Source organism: Pongo pygmaeus, chromosome 12 (assembly GCF_028885625.2).
Source record: "Pongo pygmaeus isolate AG05252 chromosome 12, NHGRI_mPonPyg2-v2.0_pri, whole genome shotgun sequence".
NCBI classification, from domain to species: domain Eukaryota; kingdom Metazoa; phylum Chordata; class Mammalia; order Primates; family Hominidae; genus Pongo; species Pongo pygmaeus.
In genome coordinates this window covers 23,270,507-23,289,802 of record NC_072385.2, presented here as the reverse complement: position 1 = coordinate 23,289,802, position 19,296 = coordinate 23,270,507, and the positions used below count along the sequence as shown (strand labels likewise).

Below are 19,296 nucleotides of genomic sequence, written 5' to 3'. Positions count from 1 at the left end.
CAGTCACTCATCTTATTGAACTGACTTTTCTCATCCCATCCCATTCTGTGGGGTTGGGGTGACTGTGCTCAGCGGTCATCTTCGTGGGTATGCCGTCACAGGGATGCTGTCGTCATGCTCCCCATGTGGCTCTGGGACAGGGTGCCCTGTGCCAGTGCAGCAGGAAGGGCAGTCGGCCTCCTTGCCCCTCTGTGTACCTTTGCTGGCGACCTTGGCACGGCCCCACGTTTCTGGCCTCAGTTGCTTCATCCGTGAAGTGAGGGCCCCGCCCCACGAGAGAGGAGGAACACAGGTGTAGCCGGGGGACCCTGGCCTCAGTGAGCGTCCTCGGACAGGAGTGCGATTGATGATAATGACCATGCAGACAGGTGACGGGGAGGACGCCCCCACCCTGCCGGCCGTACTGGGCCTCTGTGGGCTCTCCTCCGTGGCACTCTGTCTCTGTGGGCTGCCTCCTTTTCTTTGGTCTCCTCAGCCAGCCTTGAGGCCTCTCCCACCCACAGTGTCACTTCTGCTGCATGACCTCAGGGCTGCCTCGCGCCCCTGCCTGAGTTGCCGCTGTCCTGGGCCTTCATTGCAGCCCCTCCTTGGAGCCCTGCCCACACTAGGTGCTCCTCGCAGGTGATGACCTGAAGGCAGGCAGGGAGCTCTGCTTGGTGCAGAAAGCTCAGCTCTGGAAGTTTCCTCCCTGGGTCCTACTTGGTTCCCCCATGGAGTGCACGTAACTGCCTCCATTTCCACGAGGCCCTCTGAGGCAGGGAAGGCACTTTGTGAACTCTGAAGCCCCTCGCTCCCTGGATATCCACACCTCCCTGGGTAGCAGTAGGCCCAGCAGGAGGGTGATGGTATTCACAGTCACCAAGGCTTAGGATTGTTGCGGGGGTCAGGAGGGTCTGAGCTGTCATTGGGGGTGTCTTTTTTCCAACTCCTTTACCCTCTGGGCCGAACATCTCAACACATGTACCTCTAGGGCCTGCCTTGGCTCCCTGCCCATCTCAGCTCCTAGGAAGCAGGGACTCCCAAGCATCTGTCACTTAGGTGACACCTGCTCCACCGTCGCCAGCCTTGCATGGAGCCAAGCCTATTCAGTGAGTGCTTGCAAACTGCAACGGGAGGGCAGCTTGGAATTATCTGTGGCCCTGGCATTGCCTGGCTCAGGCTGGCAGCAAGAGGGCAGGAGCATGCGCTGAACTGGGCCTTCCCTGTTGATAGTTATGAAAGCAGATGCATCCACTTCTCCTTCCAAGATGCTCTGAAGCCAAGCAGCCAGTGTGACAAGGATGGGAGACTTCATCTGTCTGCGGACACTCCCCCTGTGCCCACTGTGTGTTGGGCCCAGTACTGGGTGCAGGGGGCAAACAGGGATGAGCCCAGGGTCTGTTAGGAGCACCAAGCCAGCTTGTGAGCATGTTCTGCCCATGAACAAGCACCTGCCACACCAGGTGGCTTTGCCCTGAGAAAAGGCCCAGAGGAGTCTGGCGCAGACAGTGTGCATGTGCCAACTTACATCCCACAGGCAACCCACAAGGCCGTGCAAGCCTTTCTCTAGTAAAGATGAGGCACAGAGATGTCAGGTAATTTGCTCAAGGTCACACAGCCAGAAGAGGATTGGGAAAGACAGATACGAACTCCTTTTATTGTTCATCTATGGTGCCCCATGCTTCCCTCAGAAATCCTGGTTTCTGGCCTTGACTCTGTCGGATTTTGCCAAATTTCCATAATGTCCACTTGAATTGCGGGCAGGAAGGTTGAACACAATGCGAAGATTCTTTGCACATAAAAGGTCGCAGCTCCACCCAGCCCTGCTCCTTCGTGTTGGTAGCAGATCCTGCTCAGAGACAGGCATTGTGACTGGGTGGTTGTCAGCTCCCTTTGTCCCCACAACCACTGAGACTCAGGAGGATGACATGGTCTTCTGAGGCCCCTGTCCTCTGCATCTCCCAACCCCACCTTCATCTGTGAAGGATGGGCACCATACGGGCCCTGCCTGGCTCTGCTCTTGAATTCAGTCCCTTTACGCTCAACGGTCAGCCTGTGTCAGACTCAGAGAAGCAGCCCCCAAGGAGGCATCTGCATGCCCCAGTGGCCTCCCTTATCCCAGCTGCTCTTCTCTGCCTGGTCGAATACAAGGCTGGAAGCTAGGGACAGCAGTGTGGAGAGGAAATTGCTTCCCTCCCCCGGGTACTTGAAGTCCAGTAGGGGTGTGTGCACGTGTGTGTAGGGCTTGAGGTCCAGTAGGGGTGTGTGCACGTGTATGTACCTATGTTTGTGTGCGCATTGTTGCATGGGCACATAGTCCACTAGAGGTGTGTGCACATGTGCTCATATGCACATGTAAAAAGTCCAAGATGTCCGTACCTGGTGCCCTGGGAGAAGGTGTGACCTGAGCAGTGTGAGGAAGCAGGTGGGGTGGACAGGCCCAGCGTCTCCATCTGACACGTGGGGTTCTGGATTCAGTACTGCATCTGTCCTGACTGCCCTATGGTCGCAGATGTGGCACCACAGCCAGGCCGCCTCCTGTGGCTGTGGAGGTGGGTGGCCAGACCCAGGTTCGCCTCTCCAGCACTGAGGCCCTGTCCACACTTGTTCTGGCGCAGGAGGCCTCGGGCCTGACGTGGTCTCTGACCTTTGTTTGCCTGCAGTGCTAAAGACATAGTGACCCTTGTGCCAGACAGTCAGCTCACGCTGGGCCACATGGAGGATCACAGCTTCACCGAGCTCATCTTCATCCCTAAGAAAGACGGGCTGGGCCTGGCTGTCTCGGCCCCCATGTTCTATATGAGCAATGTCGAGAAATATGTGGGTAAGCGCCATCCCCTTCACAGTGCTCTGGGGCTTGAATTGGGAGTGCTGGGGCACCCCCCACTGTGCGTGCTGTTTCCCCGGCGTGACTGTGTCCCATGTGTGCCATGAGCAGGGAAGGCTCAAGGCTCACTGTACTCTGTTCCCAGTGCTTTTAGATCAGACCTGTGTCCCACTGAGATGACATGTGACCTGGCAGGTCCCTTGCCCTCCCAGATACTCTGGCTGCAAAGTAGGGGCTGGTCTGGGAGACCCTTTGATTCTGGCAGCTATGAATTGCATTCTTGTGAGTGCTACATGACACCGCCATGCCCGGGAGTCCGTGGTGTTGGCGGGCGCATGTCCCCATCCTGGCTGCCTGGCCGGGCACTTGGCCAGATGCCTGGCCTTCCTCATCTGTACTGTGACCTGCCCCCACGGCACCAGAGTCTCCTCGTCTGGATTCCATCTGGGTTCTAGCCAGTGCCATCGCCATCAGCAGTGCCCATTTTATGTCCTCTTGCAGCTCCAGATCTACTGGGCTCAGGTGGGCACTTTTGGGTGCAGGAAGCACCGGTGGGGATGCCATTTGAGAGCCAGTGGCAGGGAGAGGCTAGCACATCTAGCAGTGACCATGATAGGCCAGTGGCCACACGGCCAAGCGTGGAGGCCATGCATGGTTGCAGGGCTTCAAGGTGCTCATGGGGGATGCATGGATGGCCGGCACGGGGAGGGAAAACACTGAACAGGGAAATGCCCAGGACAGGAGCTGGGCAGGCAGGCACACTGTCTTCTTGGTGCTGGGGCTCCGAGATGACTACCCCCACCACTCTGAGCCTCACTCCCTTCCTCTGGCAGCGCTCGTGAGGTGTATGCTGGAGATGAAATGAGGTCACCTGTACAAGCCTCTGGGCACATACGGGCACCCATCAGGAGGCCCACAAGTTCATTTTCAGCAGGGGCCTGGGACCATGTCACTTCTCTAGAGCCACATAGCCATCCTGGGGCCACTGAGACTGGGCTCTCAGACTTGTGAGGAGGAAGAGTGAGCACCGTGGGAGCTGTCAGGCATCTCAGGAAGAGGGGCTAGAAATGTCTCATCCCGGAACCTAGGGTGGAGGTGTTGGGGGTCCATGCAAAAGGGCTGATTCTGTGGGATTCTTACTGAGGAGGAGGGTAGGCTGGGCATGGTTTGAGCTGTGGCAATAGCTCTGTGGCTGACCCTGCCCTGAGCCAGGATCCAACCCCTGGTCTTGCCTGTGCTTGGCTTTGCCGCAGGTTTGCCTGAGTAGAGAGAGGGCCATGGCCATCTGCTGGGCTTGCTGCACGATGCTGGTCTGGCAGCCTTGTGTACCGCAGCCTTAATGTTCACACTCGCTGGGCCAGTGCTCTTTGTCACCTTCCCAGCCCCAGGCATGGTGCACGCAGGATATAACAGCTAATACAGGTGAGGGCCTGCCCAGTGTCAGGCATTTTTCTAAGCTCTTCTGATGTGGGAGCTAATTTCCTCCCTCCCACATCTCTGAGAGGTGAGGCCAGCTCTGCCACCAAGGCCCTGGGGTCATCTAATTATGCGGACAGGGGCTGGTTTGTCCCCTGGCCCTGTTCCTTCCACAGCTGTTCCTGAAGAAGCAGGGAAAATGGTTCATAGTTTGTATTGCTTCTATGTTTTTCTTTCCTCTTAATTTCTTTTTTGTGGTGAAACTTTTTAAACACACACGAAATTAAAGGAACAGCCAGCCGTCATACACCCAGCACTGGAAATAAAAACCACCAGCTTTCAGCTGACTTTCTGCCTCCCTGTGTTTGTTCTCTTGTAGTATTTTAAAAAAGAAATTCTGGCCAGGCATGGTACCTCACGCCTTTAATTCCAGCACTTTAGAAGGCTGAGGTGGGTGGATATCTTGAGGCCAGGAGTTCGAAACCAGCCTGGCCAACATGGTAAAACACTGTCTCTTCTCAAAATACAGAAATTAGCCAAGTGTAGTGGTGGCACCTGTAGTCCCAACTCCTCGGGAGGTTGAGGCAGGAGAATCACTTGAACTTGGGAGGTGGAGGTTGCAGTGAGCCAAGATCCAAGATCACACCACTGCACTCCAGCCTGGGTGACAGAACAAGAGTCCATCTCAAAAAACAAAAAAAAAAATCTTTTGACATACATCATTTTACCCATAAAAATTACATTACATAGCTCTAGCAGACAATTTAAAAAATATATAATCACAGTTCCATCATCGCACTTGATAGTATTAACAATAATTCCTCGGTGGCGTGTAAGACCCAGTTTAATTCTTGTCAGTTGTCTCAAAAATACCTTTCTACATTTGGCTGTGGAATCCCAATGAGACCTCCACATTGCATTTGGTTTTTATGTCTCTGAAGTATCTTTCCTTCTGACTCTGCCATTTCCTTCCATCCCATTAGTTTGTTGGGGAGAAGGCCATGTTGGCCCTGCAGAAGGTCCCACACCCAGGATTTGGTTGCCAGCATCCCCAATGGTGTCGTTGAGCAGGTCCCTCTGTCCCGGGATTTGCTCTAAACTCGTGGTTAGAGGCTTGCTTGACTTGCCTTCAGGTTTTTGGCAGGACTCCCTCTGAGTAGGTGTGCCTCCACCCATGGGGAGGCCTGTCATGCCTGGCCACACTCTTGCAGTGATGCAGACAATGGCAGTGGCCCTGGCACCCACCTCATCTGTCCACACTAATCCCATGACCTTGCACTTTGTGGTCAGCGCAACCATGGAGAACTATTGCAAAGGGCGACTGGCAATTCTGTCTTTCCTTCTCCCTCTATGAGTCATCAATCTTTTTTTTTTTTTTTTTTTTTTTTTTTTTTTACATACACACATATATATATTTATTGATAAATACTCATTATAAAGGAGTCAAGAAATGCAATATGAAGAAAATCACTCCAAATCTCTCCACCTCAAACTAATGATGATTAACATCAACTGAACATTATTCTGGACAAGTGCTGTCTGATAGAACTTTCTGTGGTGATGGAAATGTTTTCTGTGCTGTCAATTGTAGTAACTACTAGCTACATATGTTTACTGAGCACTTGCAATGTGGCTAGTGAAACTGAAGAGCTGAATTTTTTATTTCTATTTTTAGTTTATGTGTTTATTTTTATTTATTTATTTTTTTTGAGACAGAGTTTCACTCTTGTTGCCCAGACTGGAGTGCAGTGGAGCAATCTTGGCTCTTTGCAACTTCCACCTCCTGGATTCAAGAGATTCTCCTGTCTCAGCCTCCCGAGGAGCTGGGACTACAGGCGTCCACCAACACCCCCGGCTAATTTTTGTATTTTTAGCAGAGATGGGATTTTGCCATGTTGGCCAGGTTGGTCTCGAACTCCTGACCTCAGGTGATTTCTATGCCTTGGTATTTTTATTTTTTTTTTTATTTTTTTATTTTTATTTTTTTTGATGTAACCAAGTTGGGTTTATTTTAGAAGCACAGATTGGCTTCACATTTTTATTTTTTTTTTTATTTTTTTTTATTTTTTATTTTTATTTTTTATTTCTGAAGTATTTATTGATCATTCTTGGGTGTTTCTCGGAGAGGGGGATATGGCAGGGTCATAGGATAATAGTGGAGAGAAGGTCAGGAGATAAACACATGAACAAAGGTCTCTGGTTTTCCTAGGCAGAGGACCCTGCGGCCTTCCGCAGTGTTTGTGCCCCTGAGTACTTGAGATTAGGGAGTGGTGATGACTCTTAAAGAGCATGCTGCCTTCAAGCATCTGTTTAACAAAGCACATCTTGCACCGCCCTTAATCCATTTAACCCTGAGTTGACACAGCACATGTTTCAGAGAGCAAGGGGCTGGGGGAAAGGCCATAGATCAACAGCATCCCAAGGCAGAAGAATTTCTCCTAGTCAGAACAAAATGGAGTCTCCTATGCCCACCTCTTTCTACACAGACACAGCAACAATCTGATCTCTCCTTCCTTTCCCCACACTTCCTCCCCTTCTCTTCAACAAAACCGCCATCGTCCTCATGGCCCGCTCCCGATGGTCGCTGTCTCTTCGGAGCTGTTGGGTACACCTCCCAGACAGGGCAGCCGGGCAGAGGCGCTCCTCACCTCCCAGACAGGGCGGCTGGGCAGAGGCGCCCCTCACTTCCCAGACGGGGCCGCCCGGGCAGAGGCGCTCCTCTCCTCCCAGACGGGGCGGCCGGGCAGAGGCGCTCCTCACTTTGCCGACGGGGCCGCCCGGGCAGAGGCGCTCCTCGCTTCCCAGACAGGGCCGCCCGGGCAGAGGCGCTCCTCAGTTCCTCCCAGACCGGGTGGCAGCCGGGCAGAGGCGCTCCTCACCTCCCAGACGGGGCGGCCGGGCAGAGGCGCTCCTCACTTCCCCGACGGGGCGGCCAAGCAGAGGCGCTCCTCACTTCCCAGAGGGGGCGGCCGGGCAGAGGCGCTCCTCACTTCCTCCCAGATGGGGTGGCGGCCAGGCAGAGGCGCTCCTCACCTCCCAGACAGGGCGGCCGGGCAGAGGCGCTCCTCACTTCCCAGACTGGGCGGCCGGGCAGAGGCGCTCCTCACCTCCTAGACGGGGCGACCAGGCAGAGGCGCTCCTCACTTCCCAGACGGTGTGGCGGCTGGGCAGAGGTGCTCCTCCCTTCCCAGATGGGGCAGCCAGGCAGAGGCGCTCCTCACTTCCCAGACGGTGTGGCGGCCGGGCAGAGGTGCTCCTCCCTTCCCAGATGGGGCAGCCAGGCAGAGGCGCTCCTCACTTCCTCCCAGACGGGGTGGCGGCCAGGCAGAGGCGCTCCTCACTTCCCAGAGTGGGCGGCCGGGCAGAGGCGCTCCTCACTTCCCAGAGTGGGCGGCCGGGCAGAGGCGCTCCTCACTTCCCATAGGGGGTGGCAGCCGGGCAGAGGCGCTCCTCACTTCCCAGATGGGGCAGCTGGGCAGAGGTGCTCCTCACTTCCTCCCAGACGGGGTGGCGGCCAGGCAGAGGCGCTCCTCACCTCCCAGACGGGGCGGCCGGGCAGAGGCACTCCTCACCTCCCAGACGGGGCGGCTGGGCAGAGGCGCTCCTCACCTCCCAGAAGGGGCGGCTGGGCAGAGGCGCTCCTCACTTCCCATATGGGGTGGCAGCCAGGCAGAGGCGCTCCTCACTTCCCAGACGGGGTGGCGGCCAGGCAGAGGCGCTCCTCACTTCCCAGATAGGGCAACAGGGCAGAGGCGCTCCTCACTTCCTCCCAGACGGGGCGGCCGGGCAGAGGTGCTCCTCATCTCCCAGACGGGGCAGCCGGGCAGAGGCGCTCCTCACTTGCTCCCAGACGGGGTGGCAGCCGGGCAGAGGCGCTCCTCACATCCCAGATGATGGGCGGCCGGGCAGAGACGCTCCTCACTTCCTAGACGGGGTGGCGGTGGGGCAGAGGCTGTAATCTTAGCACTTTAAGAGGCCAAGGCAGGAGGCTGGTAGGTGGAGGTTGCAGAGAGCCGAGATCACACCACTGCACTCCAGCCTGAGCACCATTGAGCATTGAGTTAGCGAGACTCCGTCTGCAATCCCAGCACCTCGGGAGGCCGAGGCAGGCAGATCACTCGAGGCCAGGAGCTGAAGACCAGCCCGGTCAACACGGCGAAACCCCGTCTCCACCAAAAATACAAAAACCATTCAGGCGTGGCGGCGCGCGACTGCAATCCCAGGCACTCGGCAGGCCGAGGCAGGAGAGTCACAGGAGCCCGAGGCAGGGAGGTTGCAGCGAGCCGAGATCCCGGCAGTACAGTCCAGCTTCGGCAACAGAGGGAGACCGAAAAAAGAAGGAGAGGGAGACCGAAAAAAGGGAGAGGGAGAGGGAGAGGGAGAGGGACAGCGAGAGCGAGAGGGAGAGGGAGAGCGAGAGCGAGAGCGAGAGCGAGAGCGAGTCATCAATCTTTATAAAGAAATTTTCTCCTCAGCTCATCTGGTTATCCTGAACTTTTCTTTGTCAACTACAGAAAAGGATTTTCCCTTTATTTATCAGTTTGCCAATTATCAGAGTAATGAATTGGTGCCCTACAAATGCAGGGGTTTTGATAGCTTAATTTTTAAAATTTAGGTAGGTCTCATGAACTACTTGGAATATACACTAAAATGTATTTGTTGTTCATATGAAATTCAGGCAGGCCAGGCATCCTGTGTTTTCATTGGCTAATCTGGCCACCCTCACGGAGGCGTGTCACCTGGCCACCTCGCAGCATCACCAGGTCAGAGGAAGAGTGGTCGGGGCACTTCATTGAGCCAAGAAAAGCAGGTGGGTGAAGTGAAGCTGGATGTTGGCACCCAGAGCCTCAGCATCCAGCCCCTGGCAGCTCTTGCCATGTGTGAGGGCAGCAAAGGGTGTGTGTCCATTCTACACATCCCGGCCTCAGGGAGGCTGTGCCACCCTCCCAGGGTGCTCAGGCTCCACCTGCCACCGCCCCACGGCTGGAGCGGAGTGTGGATGTGACAGATGTCACCAAGCAGAAGGACTGCAAGATGAAGCTTGAAGGAGTTTGCGAACTGTTACTACATCACCAACTGCAAGTGGGTCCTCAATATTACCAACCTTGAGTTCTTCGACACCCAGTGAGCACCGACACCATGGGGGTATGGGGGCTGGGGTTGGGGCAGGGGTGCTGTGCTGTCCTTGGCAGTCACCTGAGAAGCACAGGTCGAAGTTCTGAGAGTCTGGAACACTGCACATGGCACACACTGATTTATCCTGTTTCTCTCTCTCTTAAATTTTTTCCTTTTTTCTTCCTTTTTTTTAAAGGCTGGCCCAAAGCTGTTTGTCTTTTAATGTATGAAGGTGACACATCGTGAACCATTTGAACAAAAATAAGGAGCGAAAAGGCAAAGCCTCTTCTGACCTTGGCCACCCCCATCTCACTCATCAGAGAGAACCACTGGTAACGGTGTGTGGTTTTTTCCAGAATGCACACGCTCATGACGCAGACAAATCGATCACACACCCACTTAGGACACACAACATACATACTTACTCATGAACACAGTCAGCACTCATAACACCAAGTCGTAGATATGCTCATAACATACTGACTCATGGACACTCCAACACATGACACAAGACACACTCTCACATTTGCTCATGGACACATGACATGCTCACTCATAGATATGTCACACGCAGTCATGACACACTCATACCTACTCAGACACATGGTGCACTCACACTCAAGGACTCCAGGACACACTCGCCAAGACACGACACATTCACAACCCACCAACACTCACCCATGGACACACTCATGCCAAATTCATAGACACGACACAGTAGTAGACACACGAACACACATGACACACACAGCATTCACCAACACAGGGTACACTCACACTCATGGAAACCCCAACCCACTTGTGATACAACATACTAACACACTCGCTCACATGACATGGGCATGTGATACACTCACTCATGGACATTGACAGACACACCTGTGGACACACTCCTGATACACAGGCACTGATAAACACAATAGACTCATGACATGCTTATGACGCACACATTCTTGATGCACTGAGATGCTGACTCACTGGCACACTCACACTCTTAACACCCTCATCCCTGGCACAGTTACCAACACCTGCACACACCCATGAGATCCTGCATAGGCGGCTGTTGTGATCTGCGTCCCAGGCAAGGTGGGCCCCACACAGACGTGCCTTGGTTGGCCCAGTCTCCCTGAGTTCCTGGCGCTAGTTGTCATCAGCCCTGTGGTCACTGGGTGCGAGTGAGGCATCCTCTGTCAGGGCTGACCTACACCAGCCTGGTTTCCTCGTGGAAGAGCTGCTGGTCCCACACTTTGTGGCTCTGACCTTGTTCTCCAATGGCTGCCGACTTGGTGGTGGTCGGTGCCAGCCCTGGATCCACCCCTCACCCCGTCTCCATCACATCTCCTCTGCTGTCCAGCTGGCCCCTGAGAAAGATCCAGAACACTCATCGTAAGGCATGCATGGCTAAGGATGGCTTCAGTCTGCATCATTTCCATCATGCCTACTTCCTGAAAGCACATAACACAGGTAAAGGGGCAGGTAGGACGAAACAAAAGAATTGTCTAAAACCACACCAAGAGAATACAAAACTGTGTTAAAAGCCACGAAAAGGTTATATGGTCCTGCATGGTGGCTCTTGCCAATAATCCTAGCACTTTGGGAGGCTGAGGCAGGAGGATCGCTTGAGGCCGGGAGTTTGCAACCAGCCTGGGCAACAAAGCAAGATCCTGTCTTTATTTTTAAAAAAGTTTTTTAAAAAGGTAATGAGCATTCAGTTTGGTTTGAGTTTCCTAACAGCAAAGGCAAAAAGGGAAATGGAGTGGGTTATGGTATCAGAGGGAGCAGTATTTGTTGCTTTGGTACCGAACAACATAACTGAGTCATGTCTCCATCAACTTAATTTACTTCCCTGCCTGGGTAGGGGGTTCTCACAGAGATGTCGGGATGATGGAGCTAGGGAGAGAGGGTACTTTGGCCTGTGGTTTTCCATTGGGCCTTTCTGGGCCATCCCTTTGCCTCCTGTGTCCACTGGCCCAGTCCAAGACCATTAGGGGGTTGTTGGCAACTTTTTTTGGGCACTTAACCTACCAGAGCCTTCATGTGGGCTTGGGTCAGGGCCATGGAGTGGGCTCTGCTTCATCATTGTCTGTCCCCTAAGATGTTGGCCAAGTGGGTAAGGTCAGGCCTGACCTCATGGGCTGTCTGGGGTAGGTCTTGGGGCCTGCTGGCTCAGGGGGGCCACAGTGACCAATGTACCCCCAGACCAGAGAGATGCCTGCTGTGTGGCAGGTCTAGGGTGATGTGCACACTGCTGGTCATTCAGACACATGTCACATCTGGACTGTTGGTCACGGTGGCTTTGCGTGTCCGTAGGGGCTTTGAGGACCACCCCCCACCAACTCAGAGAAAGGTGTGGCCTGCACCTAAGCTGGCCAAGCAAGGGAAAGGAGGACATTTGAGGGTGTGGTGGGAGGAGGTAGGGACAGCCTGGCCCCTGTGGTGTGTGGTGGTTGGAGGACCCAGCTGGGATGGGTTGCGAGGGCCCTTGTGGCAGGGAACACTCTCCTGTGGGCAGCAATGCGCCCAGACTGCTGAGGGTTCAGAGCTTGGCAGTGGGCATTGATGGGGGCAATGAGGACTCCTGGCGGCTGGAGAAGGCTGCTGGTTTGGAGTCTGCTGAAGATTTAAAGGTGAGGTCTGTGACTGAGGCTGGTGGGATTGGGGCTGTGGAACTCTGCTTGTGATTTGTGACAGTCTTGTCCAGCTGGTGTGACCTTTGAGTAGAGACAACAGCACTTTCAGATGGGATGGCAGAGACATGACAGACCTTGTCTTCCTGGAGGCAGCAAGAACTCCCAGATCTGGTTCTTGGTGGCAGCTGAAATGTTATTGCACAGGTGTTTTTTTTTTTTTTTTTTTTTTTTTTTGAGATGATGTCTTGCTCCTGTTGCCTAGGCTAGATTACAGTGGGGTGATCTCGGCTCACAGCAACCTCAACCTCCTGGGTTCCAGCGATTCTCCTGCCTCAGCCTCCCAAGTAGCTGGGATTACAGGCACGCCACCATGCCCAGCTAGTTTTTGTATTTTCAGTAGAGACAGGGTTTCACCATTTTGGCCAGGCTGGTCTTGAACACCTGACCTCGTGATCTGCCCATGTTGGCCTCCCAAAGTGCTGAGATTACCACGTGAGCCACCGTGCCTGGACTAGTTAGACTTTTTCATGAAATATAGTGCATTTTATGCAGGATAGTGACATTTCATTGAATCGAAGGCTGCCTTTGCATTTCCCTGTCTTCCCTGGATATGAGTTGGCTGGATTTGACAGTGACCTGACATGGCCAGGTGTCACGGGTACCCTATTGTCAGCTCTGAAGAGCAGTGGCTGTTATCTAGGTGACACCAGAGGCACCTGGGCTGAGTGTGAGAAATGATATCTGTGCTCCAGCCCTGCACATTACAGCTACGTGCACGTGGCCAATCCAGAAAGACTCACTTTCCAGTTCCCAGGAAAGGAGTTTCCCTCTCGGGGTGGATGGTTTTGGGGCCTTCTCATTGTCTTCTGGGGGTGGATGCCAGCATCACACCCAGTCTCCTGCCAGGGTCACAGCCAGCGCCTGGGCTCGTTCCGCTCTCTGTGATCCTGTGTGCTGCTCTGTGAAATGGGAGCTGTGACCCGTGGCCCACAGGTGGTGAGACAGTGTGGGGCGTGCCTCACAGAGCATGTTTCCCGCTCCAGGGGACATCAAAAAGGGAGCCCCAGGTTCCCTCACCACCTTCCTCTCCCAACCCCAGGATGTCCAGCTTTGTGGAGCCACCTGACATCGTGAAGAAACTGACCTAGGTGGGCAATTCCTGGCCAGATGATGCATTGTTGGCCAAGCCCAAAGTCAGCAAGTACTGCCTGATCTGCATGAAGGACAGCTACACAGACTTCTACATCGACTCTGGGGGTGCCTCTGCCTGGTACCACGTGCTCAAGGTGAGCCACGCCCCTTGGGGCACCTTGGCTTTGCCGTGGCCGTGACCCATCTGCAAGATGGTCTGCAGTCCCCGGGAGCCCTGACTGTGGACAAGATGCCACTCCCCAGCGGGCCCTGGACCATCCATCTCTGCGACAGGAGGCCATGGAGACATCGCTGAGTGGAGGGGTAGGGGTGCATGTGTGGGTGGAGGGGCGGGGGTGCATGTGTGGGTGGAGGGGCGGGGGTGCGTGTGTGGGTGGAGGGGCGGGGGTGCGTGTGTGGGTGGAGGGGCGGGGGTGCGTGTGTGGGTGGAGGGGCGGGGGTGCGTGTGTGGGTGGAGGGGCGGGGGTGCGTGTGTGGGTGGAGGGGCGGGGGTGCGTGTGTGGGTGGAGGGGCGGGGGTGCGTGTGTGGGTGGAGGGGCGGGGGTGCGTGTGTGGGTGGAGGGGCGGGGGTGCGTGTGTGGGTGGAGGGGCGGGGGTGCGTGTGTGGGTGGAGGGGCGGGGGTGCGTGTGGGATCAGAGAACCACACAAGTTTCTCGTTTTTCTAATGGGATTCAGGCTCGTTAACAATTGGGTGAGGCTACTGGGTGACCGTACTTAGAGGAGGAAAGGGGTTGTTGTGAAGACATCCTGGAAGAGGGGCCAGCCATAGCCAGTGCCCCGCACAGGAGCCAGCAGGCAGCAGGATGGGGGCATCTGAGTGGACAGGGAAGGCTAGGAGGCTTATCATCGAGGCTGAGAGAGGGAAGCCAGAAGAAAAATAAGATGTAAATAGCAACAGAAACAAAGGAAACTCTAAGCTGGGGGCTCCCCTAGCTGCTAACTGGGTTCTCCAGACCCACTGGAACTGGAGCTGAGGGTGGGTGTGTGTGCTGATCCCACCTCTGGGAGGCCTTGAGGAAGTCACTGAGGCATTCTTGGAACCTGCCTTGGCTTTGCTGCAGTAGGACAGGAGTCTCGCTGCTCCCAGTGCAGAACCCCTCTGGCATAAGACCGCCTGGAACACAGTGGCATCATTTGACACAGCCTGAGATCCAAGTGGCTCTCAAGAGTGGAGCTACCTGGAATGCTTCTGACAGCCAGTTACAGCTTTATTTGCAACCTGGGCACCCATGCCATTTGTAGTGCCTCAAAACTATGTAATGTGGGATTATGGGGTTTGGACTATGCTGGAGGCCCAGATACCCAGAACCTTCCTAACACGCACACTTCTGAATTGCAAAGCACCTGTGCCCTTAGTGATGTAGGCAGGAGTCGTGGACCTGGTTAGGGCACTTTTCACATTAGGGCCTATCACTTGCACCCCCACCCCACGTCCTGGCATGGGTGGCTCTGCCAACAGGCTCTCTTGTCAGGGAGAGAAGACGTTCTATCTCATCAGGCTGGCTTCAGTCGACATCTCCTGTATGAGTGCTGATGGTCTGCCTTTAACCACAGCGAGATGTTCTTTGCCGACCAGGTCCACAAATGCTACAAGTGCATCGTCAAGCAGGGCCAGACCATCTTCATCCTCTCAGGGGAGTGCAGGCAGCTTTGGGGACCGTGTCCTAGGGCTTGCGGGCCCTCACCAAGGTTACGTCTCTCTCCCTCAGGCTGTCCCCCCACCATAGGGTCTGTCTGCATCCCTGGCATGCGTGCCCCCTTGTCCGGAGCTTAACGCCACCCCAGCCCAGTCCCTGCAGAGGGGCCAGCAATGCGGCTTGTGCTGTCTGGTCAGCATGGGCACTCTTCACCACCGAGGCCACCTTGGAGCTGCACAGCCAGTCAGCCCGTTTCACAGCCTGGCTGGGCTCACTGTGACTGAGCCCACGGCTGGAGACCCAGCTCAGAGAGGCTTGTGTGGGGACAGCAGCCACGGCATCAGAGCCAGTGAGGGCGCTAGCTGCTAATTAAGGCAATATTAGGGGACATTTTGAGTCTGTGCTGAAGGAGAAAGTCCGTCGTGAGCCGCTATTTGCCCCTAGATGATGTTAGAACCAATCCCAGACATCCAGCTGTTGCATTAAATATTCCACTATTTCTGAAGGGCTTCCTTTCCTTCTAAAGTAACACAGCTACAGTACCGTTCTCACACCTCAAAAAATGAACAATTAACAGCAATTCCCTAGTATCATCAAATAGCCTATTGGTGTTTAGATTTTCACATTGTTTTATAGGGTCTTTTTTCCTTCATTTTAAATAAGTATCAAATTGAGGCCCTCACATTTTAATTATTTGTAAGTCTCAGAATCTTCTGTAATCTCTGGGTCTCTCCTTGGTCCGTCGGCTTCCTCACAGTCAACAGCTATTTAGGAAAGAGCTGTGGGTTTCCCAGGGTCTGGGCCAGGCTCTGTCTCCGAGGATAACCCAGGGTCCAGTCCCAGCTCTGGGGGCGATGCAGCTGCCCTGGCCTTGTCTCCTTGTCCTGAGTGTGGTTGGGAGGCCGGGTAGCTGGACACAGGCTGGGGCTTCCTCTCTCTGAGTACTGCACTCATGTGGCCTGAGCGAGTCTCCTTAGTCCTGGGCCTTGGTTTCCCTGTCTGGTGCAGGGCTGGACTGAGTAGTCTGTGCCGCCTCAGACACAGCCTCTCACCCAACCCCATTCCATGGAGCCCGGGGTGGGCCCAGGGCCAGAGAGCTTCTCCCAGGGAAGCCCCAGGCTGCTGGTGAAGCTGCAGAGGTGAACAGGGCACCAAGGCACAGGCAGGCAGGAGCTGGAGCCTGGGTTGGGCCGGGGAAGGCCTGTGCTGGTCTCTGCCACTCCCTGATCTGGAGCCATGAGAAGCTCGTTCATGGGAGCTAGGTCGGGTGCCAGCCACTCCTGTCTTTCAGGCTGGAGCTGCGTCACACTCACCCCTGTGGACTGCCTGGCCCTCGCGGGACATTTCCTCCACAGCCTGAGCATGCAGATGCAGAGGAGGTAGTGCCTGCCTTGCTGTCTGCCCTCAGGCTCCTTGGGGCAGTGTCCTTCCTCTAGCTGGGTCTGTGCTGGACACCTTGGGCCGAGCACTGGCTCAGCCTGCCTGTGGGTGACCTGGACATGACCGTCAGTCTCTGTGGGCCTCTTCGTGATGTGGAGGGAAGGAGGAGATGGGCTCTGGGGTCGTGCAGGCTGACCCCTCTAGGGACCTGGCTGCTGGACAGTCATAGTCGCCCTTGGTGGGTTTGGGTTGCTTAAAATCCTGCTCCCTTCTCTTCTCAGGCACCAACAGAGCTCTCGTGGGCCCCAAGCCCTGCAGCTTCCCAGGGCGATTGTCTCCTGGTCCACCTCAGCTATGCAGGGCCCAGTGGGGAAGCCTGAGCTGGTATGTCTGGGGCCTGGATCCACCCCCATTGTCGCCTGCTTGATGGTTAGTGCACTGAGAATGGCTCTTTGGTGGCTTTCAGAGCATATGAAGTGGAAAGAAGGTTGAAACTGGGCAGCCTGACTCAGTTTCCCAACCTCAAAACCTACTTCTGGTACATGGGGAAGCACCTGCTGGAGGCGTTCAAAGGTACTGGTCACTCCAGGGTGGGCTTCCAAGCCAGGGGCTGTTGGCTATGGGAAAGCCAGACCTGGCTCAGGGCTGACTGGGTGTGAGTGCTGCCTTCCTGTGGCCTGAGCAAGTCCTTTTGAGACTCAGCCTCCTGGCCCTCAGTTTCCCCATCTGTGTAATGCAGGGCTGGATTGAACAGGTTGGGCCTCTCCTTCCGATTGGACTGTCTCTTGTTTTAGAATGAACACTGGGCTGCGGGTTGAGAGGGGTGAGTGTGCGTGGCCTCGGTGCAGGTATCAGTCACACCTGCTCCACTCTTCAGTCTCACCTCCATTGGGAATGTGGGGCCCTGGCTCTGTCACCAGCTGAGGAATGGGTGTGAGTGGGCTCTGGGTCCACTTAGGATCCCTCAGGGCCATGGAAGCTGGACCATGACGCAGGCTTGTGGCTCAGTCCTGGCCCTCTGTGGAGGCACTGTGGCATCCCTGGGCCGCCCCTTTTTTCCCAGGTCCTGCCTGGCCACACCCTCAGAGATGAGAGCAGGTGGCTTCCTGCAGCCACCACCCTGTTCAGGTCTCCAGACTCTGCCCAGCAGCGTGAGGGAGCTTGCAGGAGGGTTTGCATTTATGTGTGATTTCCTTTCTCAGTGCGCCCTTCACCAGAAATTGCTTTTTTTTGGTTCTCATAGCAGCCAAGAGCTCTTTCATCCAGAACCCTTTGCATTCTGGCCCAAGTTTGAGAAGGAAAAATGGTCCTTAGTCATGGCTGGCCAGGTTTCAGTAAGATTCTCCCATTGCTCCCTAAATGTGGAGCCATACAAATAAGGTTTAATCTTTATTATTTAGGGAATATATTACTTTGGAGACAGACTAAGCTCCTGTAGCAACAAGACACCAAAATATAATGTCTTAATAAAAGCACTTTATTTCTCTCTTCAGTAACAGTGTGCAGCTGAGGGATCCAGGCCGGTGGCAGGCTCTGCCCCATGTCTTCTCCCAGACACCCATATTCAGTGGCTCTTACTCCATAATGCTCAACATATGGCCTCTATACCTGCTTCCATGGGAACTACAATGATGTTATTTTCCAAGCACCTTCAAGGAGACGAGGAAGTGCCGGCAAGTCTGATCTTTAAAATGGTGACTAAATAGTAGTGTGGCTATAGAATTTATTGTCTAAACCCGAGCAACTTCCAGGGGAAAAGGGGAGTGCTAAACATACTTATATACTTTTTGAAATATTTATTAATTATTAGCTGATAATTTATTTTTATTGTATCGGTAGATCTAAAAAATTGTTCTAAAGAAAATTATAAAATAGTTTTAAAAATAGCTTATATTTGTATGCCTACTGCCACAGAAAGGAAACTGTTGGCTGTGCTGTGTGCATCCAGAGAGGATTAAGAATAGAGAGACTGGTTATGTTACTGGACGTCGTTCAGATACAAGCTTCTGTTACAATGAGAACCCTTCTTGCCGTGCCCACACAGATGTCTCATGTAGTATGAGAGAAAATCAAGGAGGAATCTGGAAGTGCAGAAACCATCAAGGCCTACCTTAATGCAACCATTAATAACGTGGTTAAAAGTGAAAAATTCTTGGAAAAATCCTAAACTAGATAGGACGATAGACTGGTAGGAAACCTGGTTTTTAGTTGGATAATTACATATCCAGATAAATCTCAAGAAACAATTCCAAAAGAACAAGAAAGAGCTAAACTTGTATTATGGGATTCATTGTAAGTATTAAAGACATACGCGAACTTTGAAACTTTAACAGTTCTGAGATAGAGAAGAATATAATTATGACATTGTTATACAGAATATGTTCTTTATAATAAAATGTCTTTAATATTCAGGAAATTTATTTCTGTGTATTATGTGAAATAAGTATAACTTTTTTAAAGGTAAAAATTTCAAGCCTCAAGCTCTGTTATTTAAGCCAGGATGATGAGAATGATTCAACACAAACATTGAGTAACTATCCAAATTGAATATGAAGAATTGCGTGGCAGTTACAAGCATAACTAAATCATGAAACTGGATTTAAGAAATACTGGTGTGCAGCAAAGGGTAAACATTCAAATACTAGAGAAATTTGGGAAACTTCAAATTTTGGGTGGAGGCAAGGACGATAAGGAGGACAAGAAGAATTATCTAGGGAGGCTGGAGGAAAACTAAGAATATGGTGTCTGAAGAAAAAAATTTCTTCACATTAAATAACTTTATTTTCTTGTTTTTTGACGTGAAGAACTTGGTAGAGGAAAGAAATTTCAGATGCAGAAAAGGAAGAGTATTTCTGGAATGATAGGCATGAGTAGATAACAGGTGTGATGGTTAATACTGTCACTTTGATTAGATTGAAGGATGCAAAGTATTGTTCCAGGATGTGTCTGTGAGCATGTCACCAAAGGAGGTTAACAGTTGAGTCAGTGAACTGGGAGTTGTAGACCCACCCTCAGTCTGGGTGGGCACCCTCTAATCAGTTGCCAGCACAGCTAGGATAAAAGCAGGCAGAGGAACATGGAAGGGCTAGACTGGCTAAGTCTTCTGGCCTCCATCTTTCTCCCATGCTGGATGTTTCCTGCCCTCAAACATCAAACTCC

General features: G+C 53.4%; 1 protein-coding gene across 19 annotated transcripts in view; it reads left to right on the top strand.

Moving 5' to 3' along the window:
* LOC129030526 (lysine-specific demethylase PHF2-like) overlaps positions 1-18,557 on the top strand; it is a 41,773-nt gene extending 23,216 nt beyond the window's left edge. The window contains exons 3-12 of one of the 19 annotated variants that reach the window (XR_010123014.1): positions 2,643-2,803; positions 8,901-9,346; positions 9,534-9,675; positions 10,692-10,801; positions 13,067-13,253; positions 16,049-16,136; positions 16,419-16,521; positions 16,604-16,710; positions 16,877-16,960; positions 17,631-18,557. Coding sequence is in view for 1 of the 19 variants with exons in the window: in XM_063648467.1 (XP_063504537.1) it covers positions 14,560-14,809; positions 16,049-16,136; positions 16,419-16,566; positions 17,631-17,633 (489 nt within the window). In the remaining 18 variants the exon portion in view is untranslated. Of the gene's footprint in view, positions 1-2,642; positions 2,804-7,789; positions 10,802-12,038; positions 12,172-13,066; positions 13,423-13,848; positions 14,810-16,048; positions 16,137-16,418; positions 16,711-16,876; positions 16,961-17,630 lie in introns of those variants that run through there. The other 18 variants (XR_010123010.1, XR_008500682.2, XR_008500688.2 and 15 more) reach the window with 18 other exon arrangements.
* Positions 18,558-19,296: the final 739 nt, after the last annotated feature.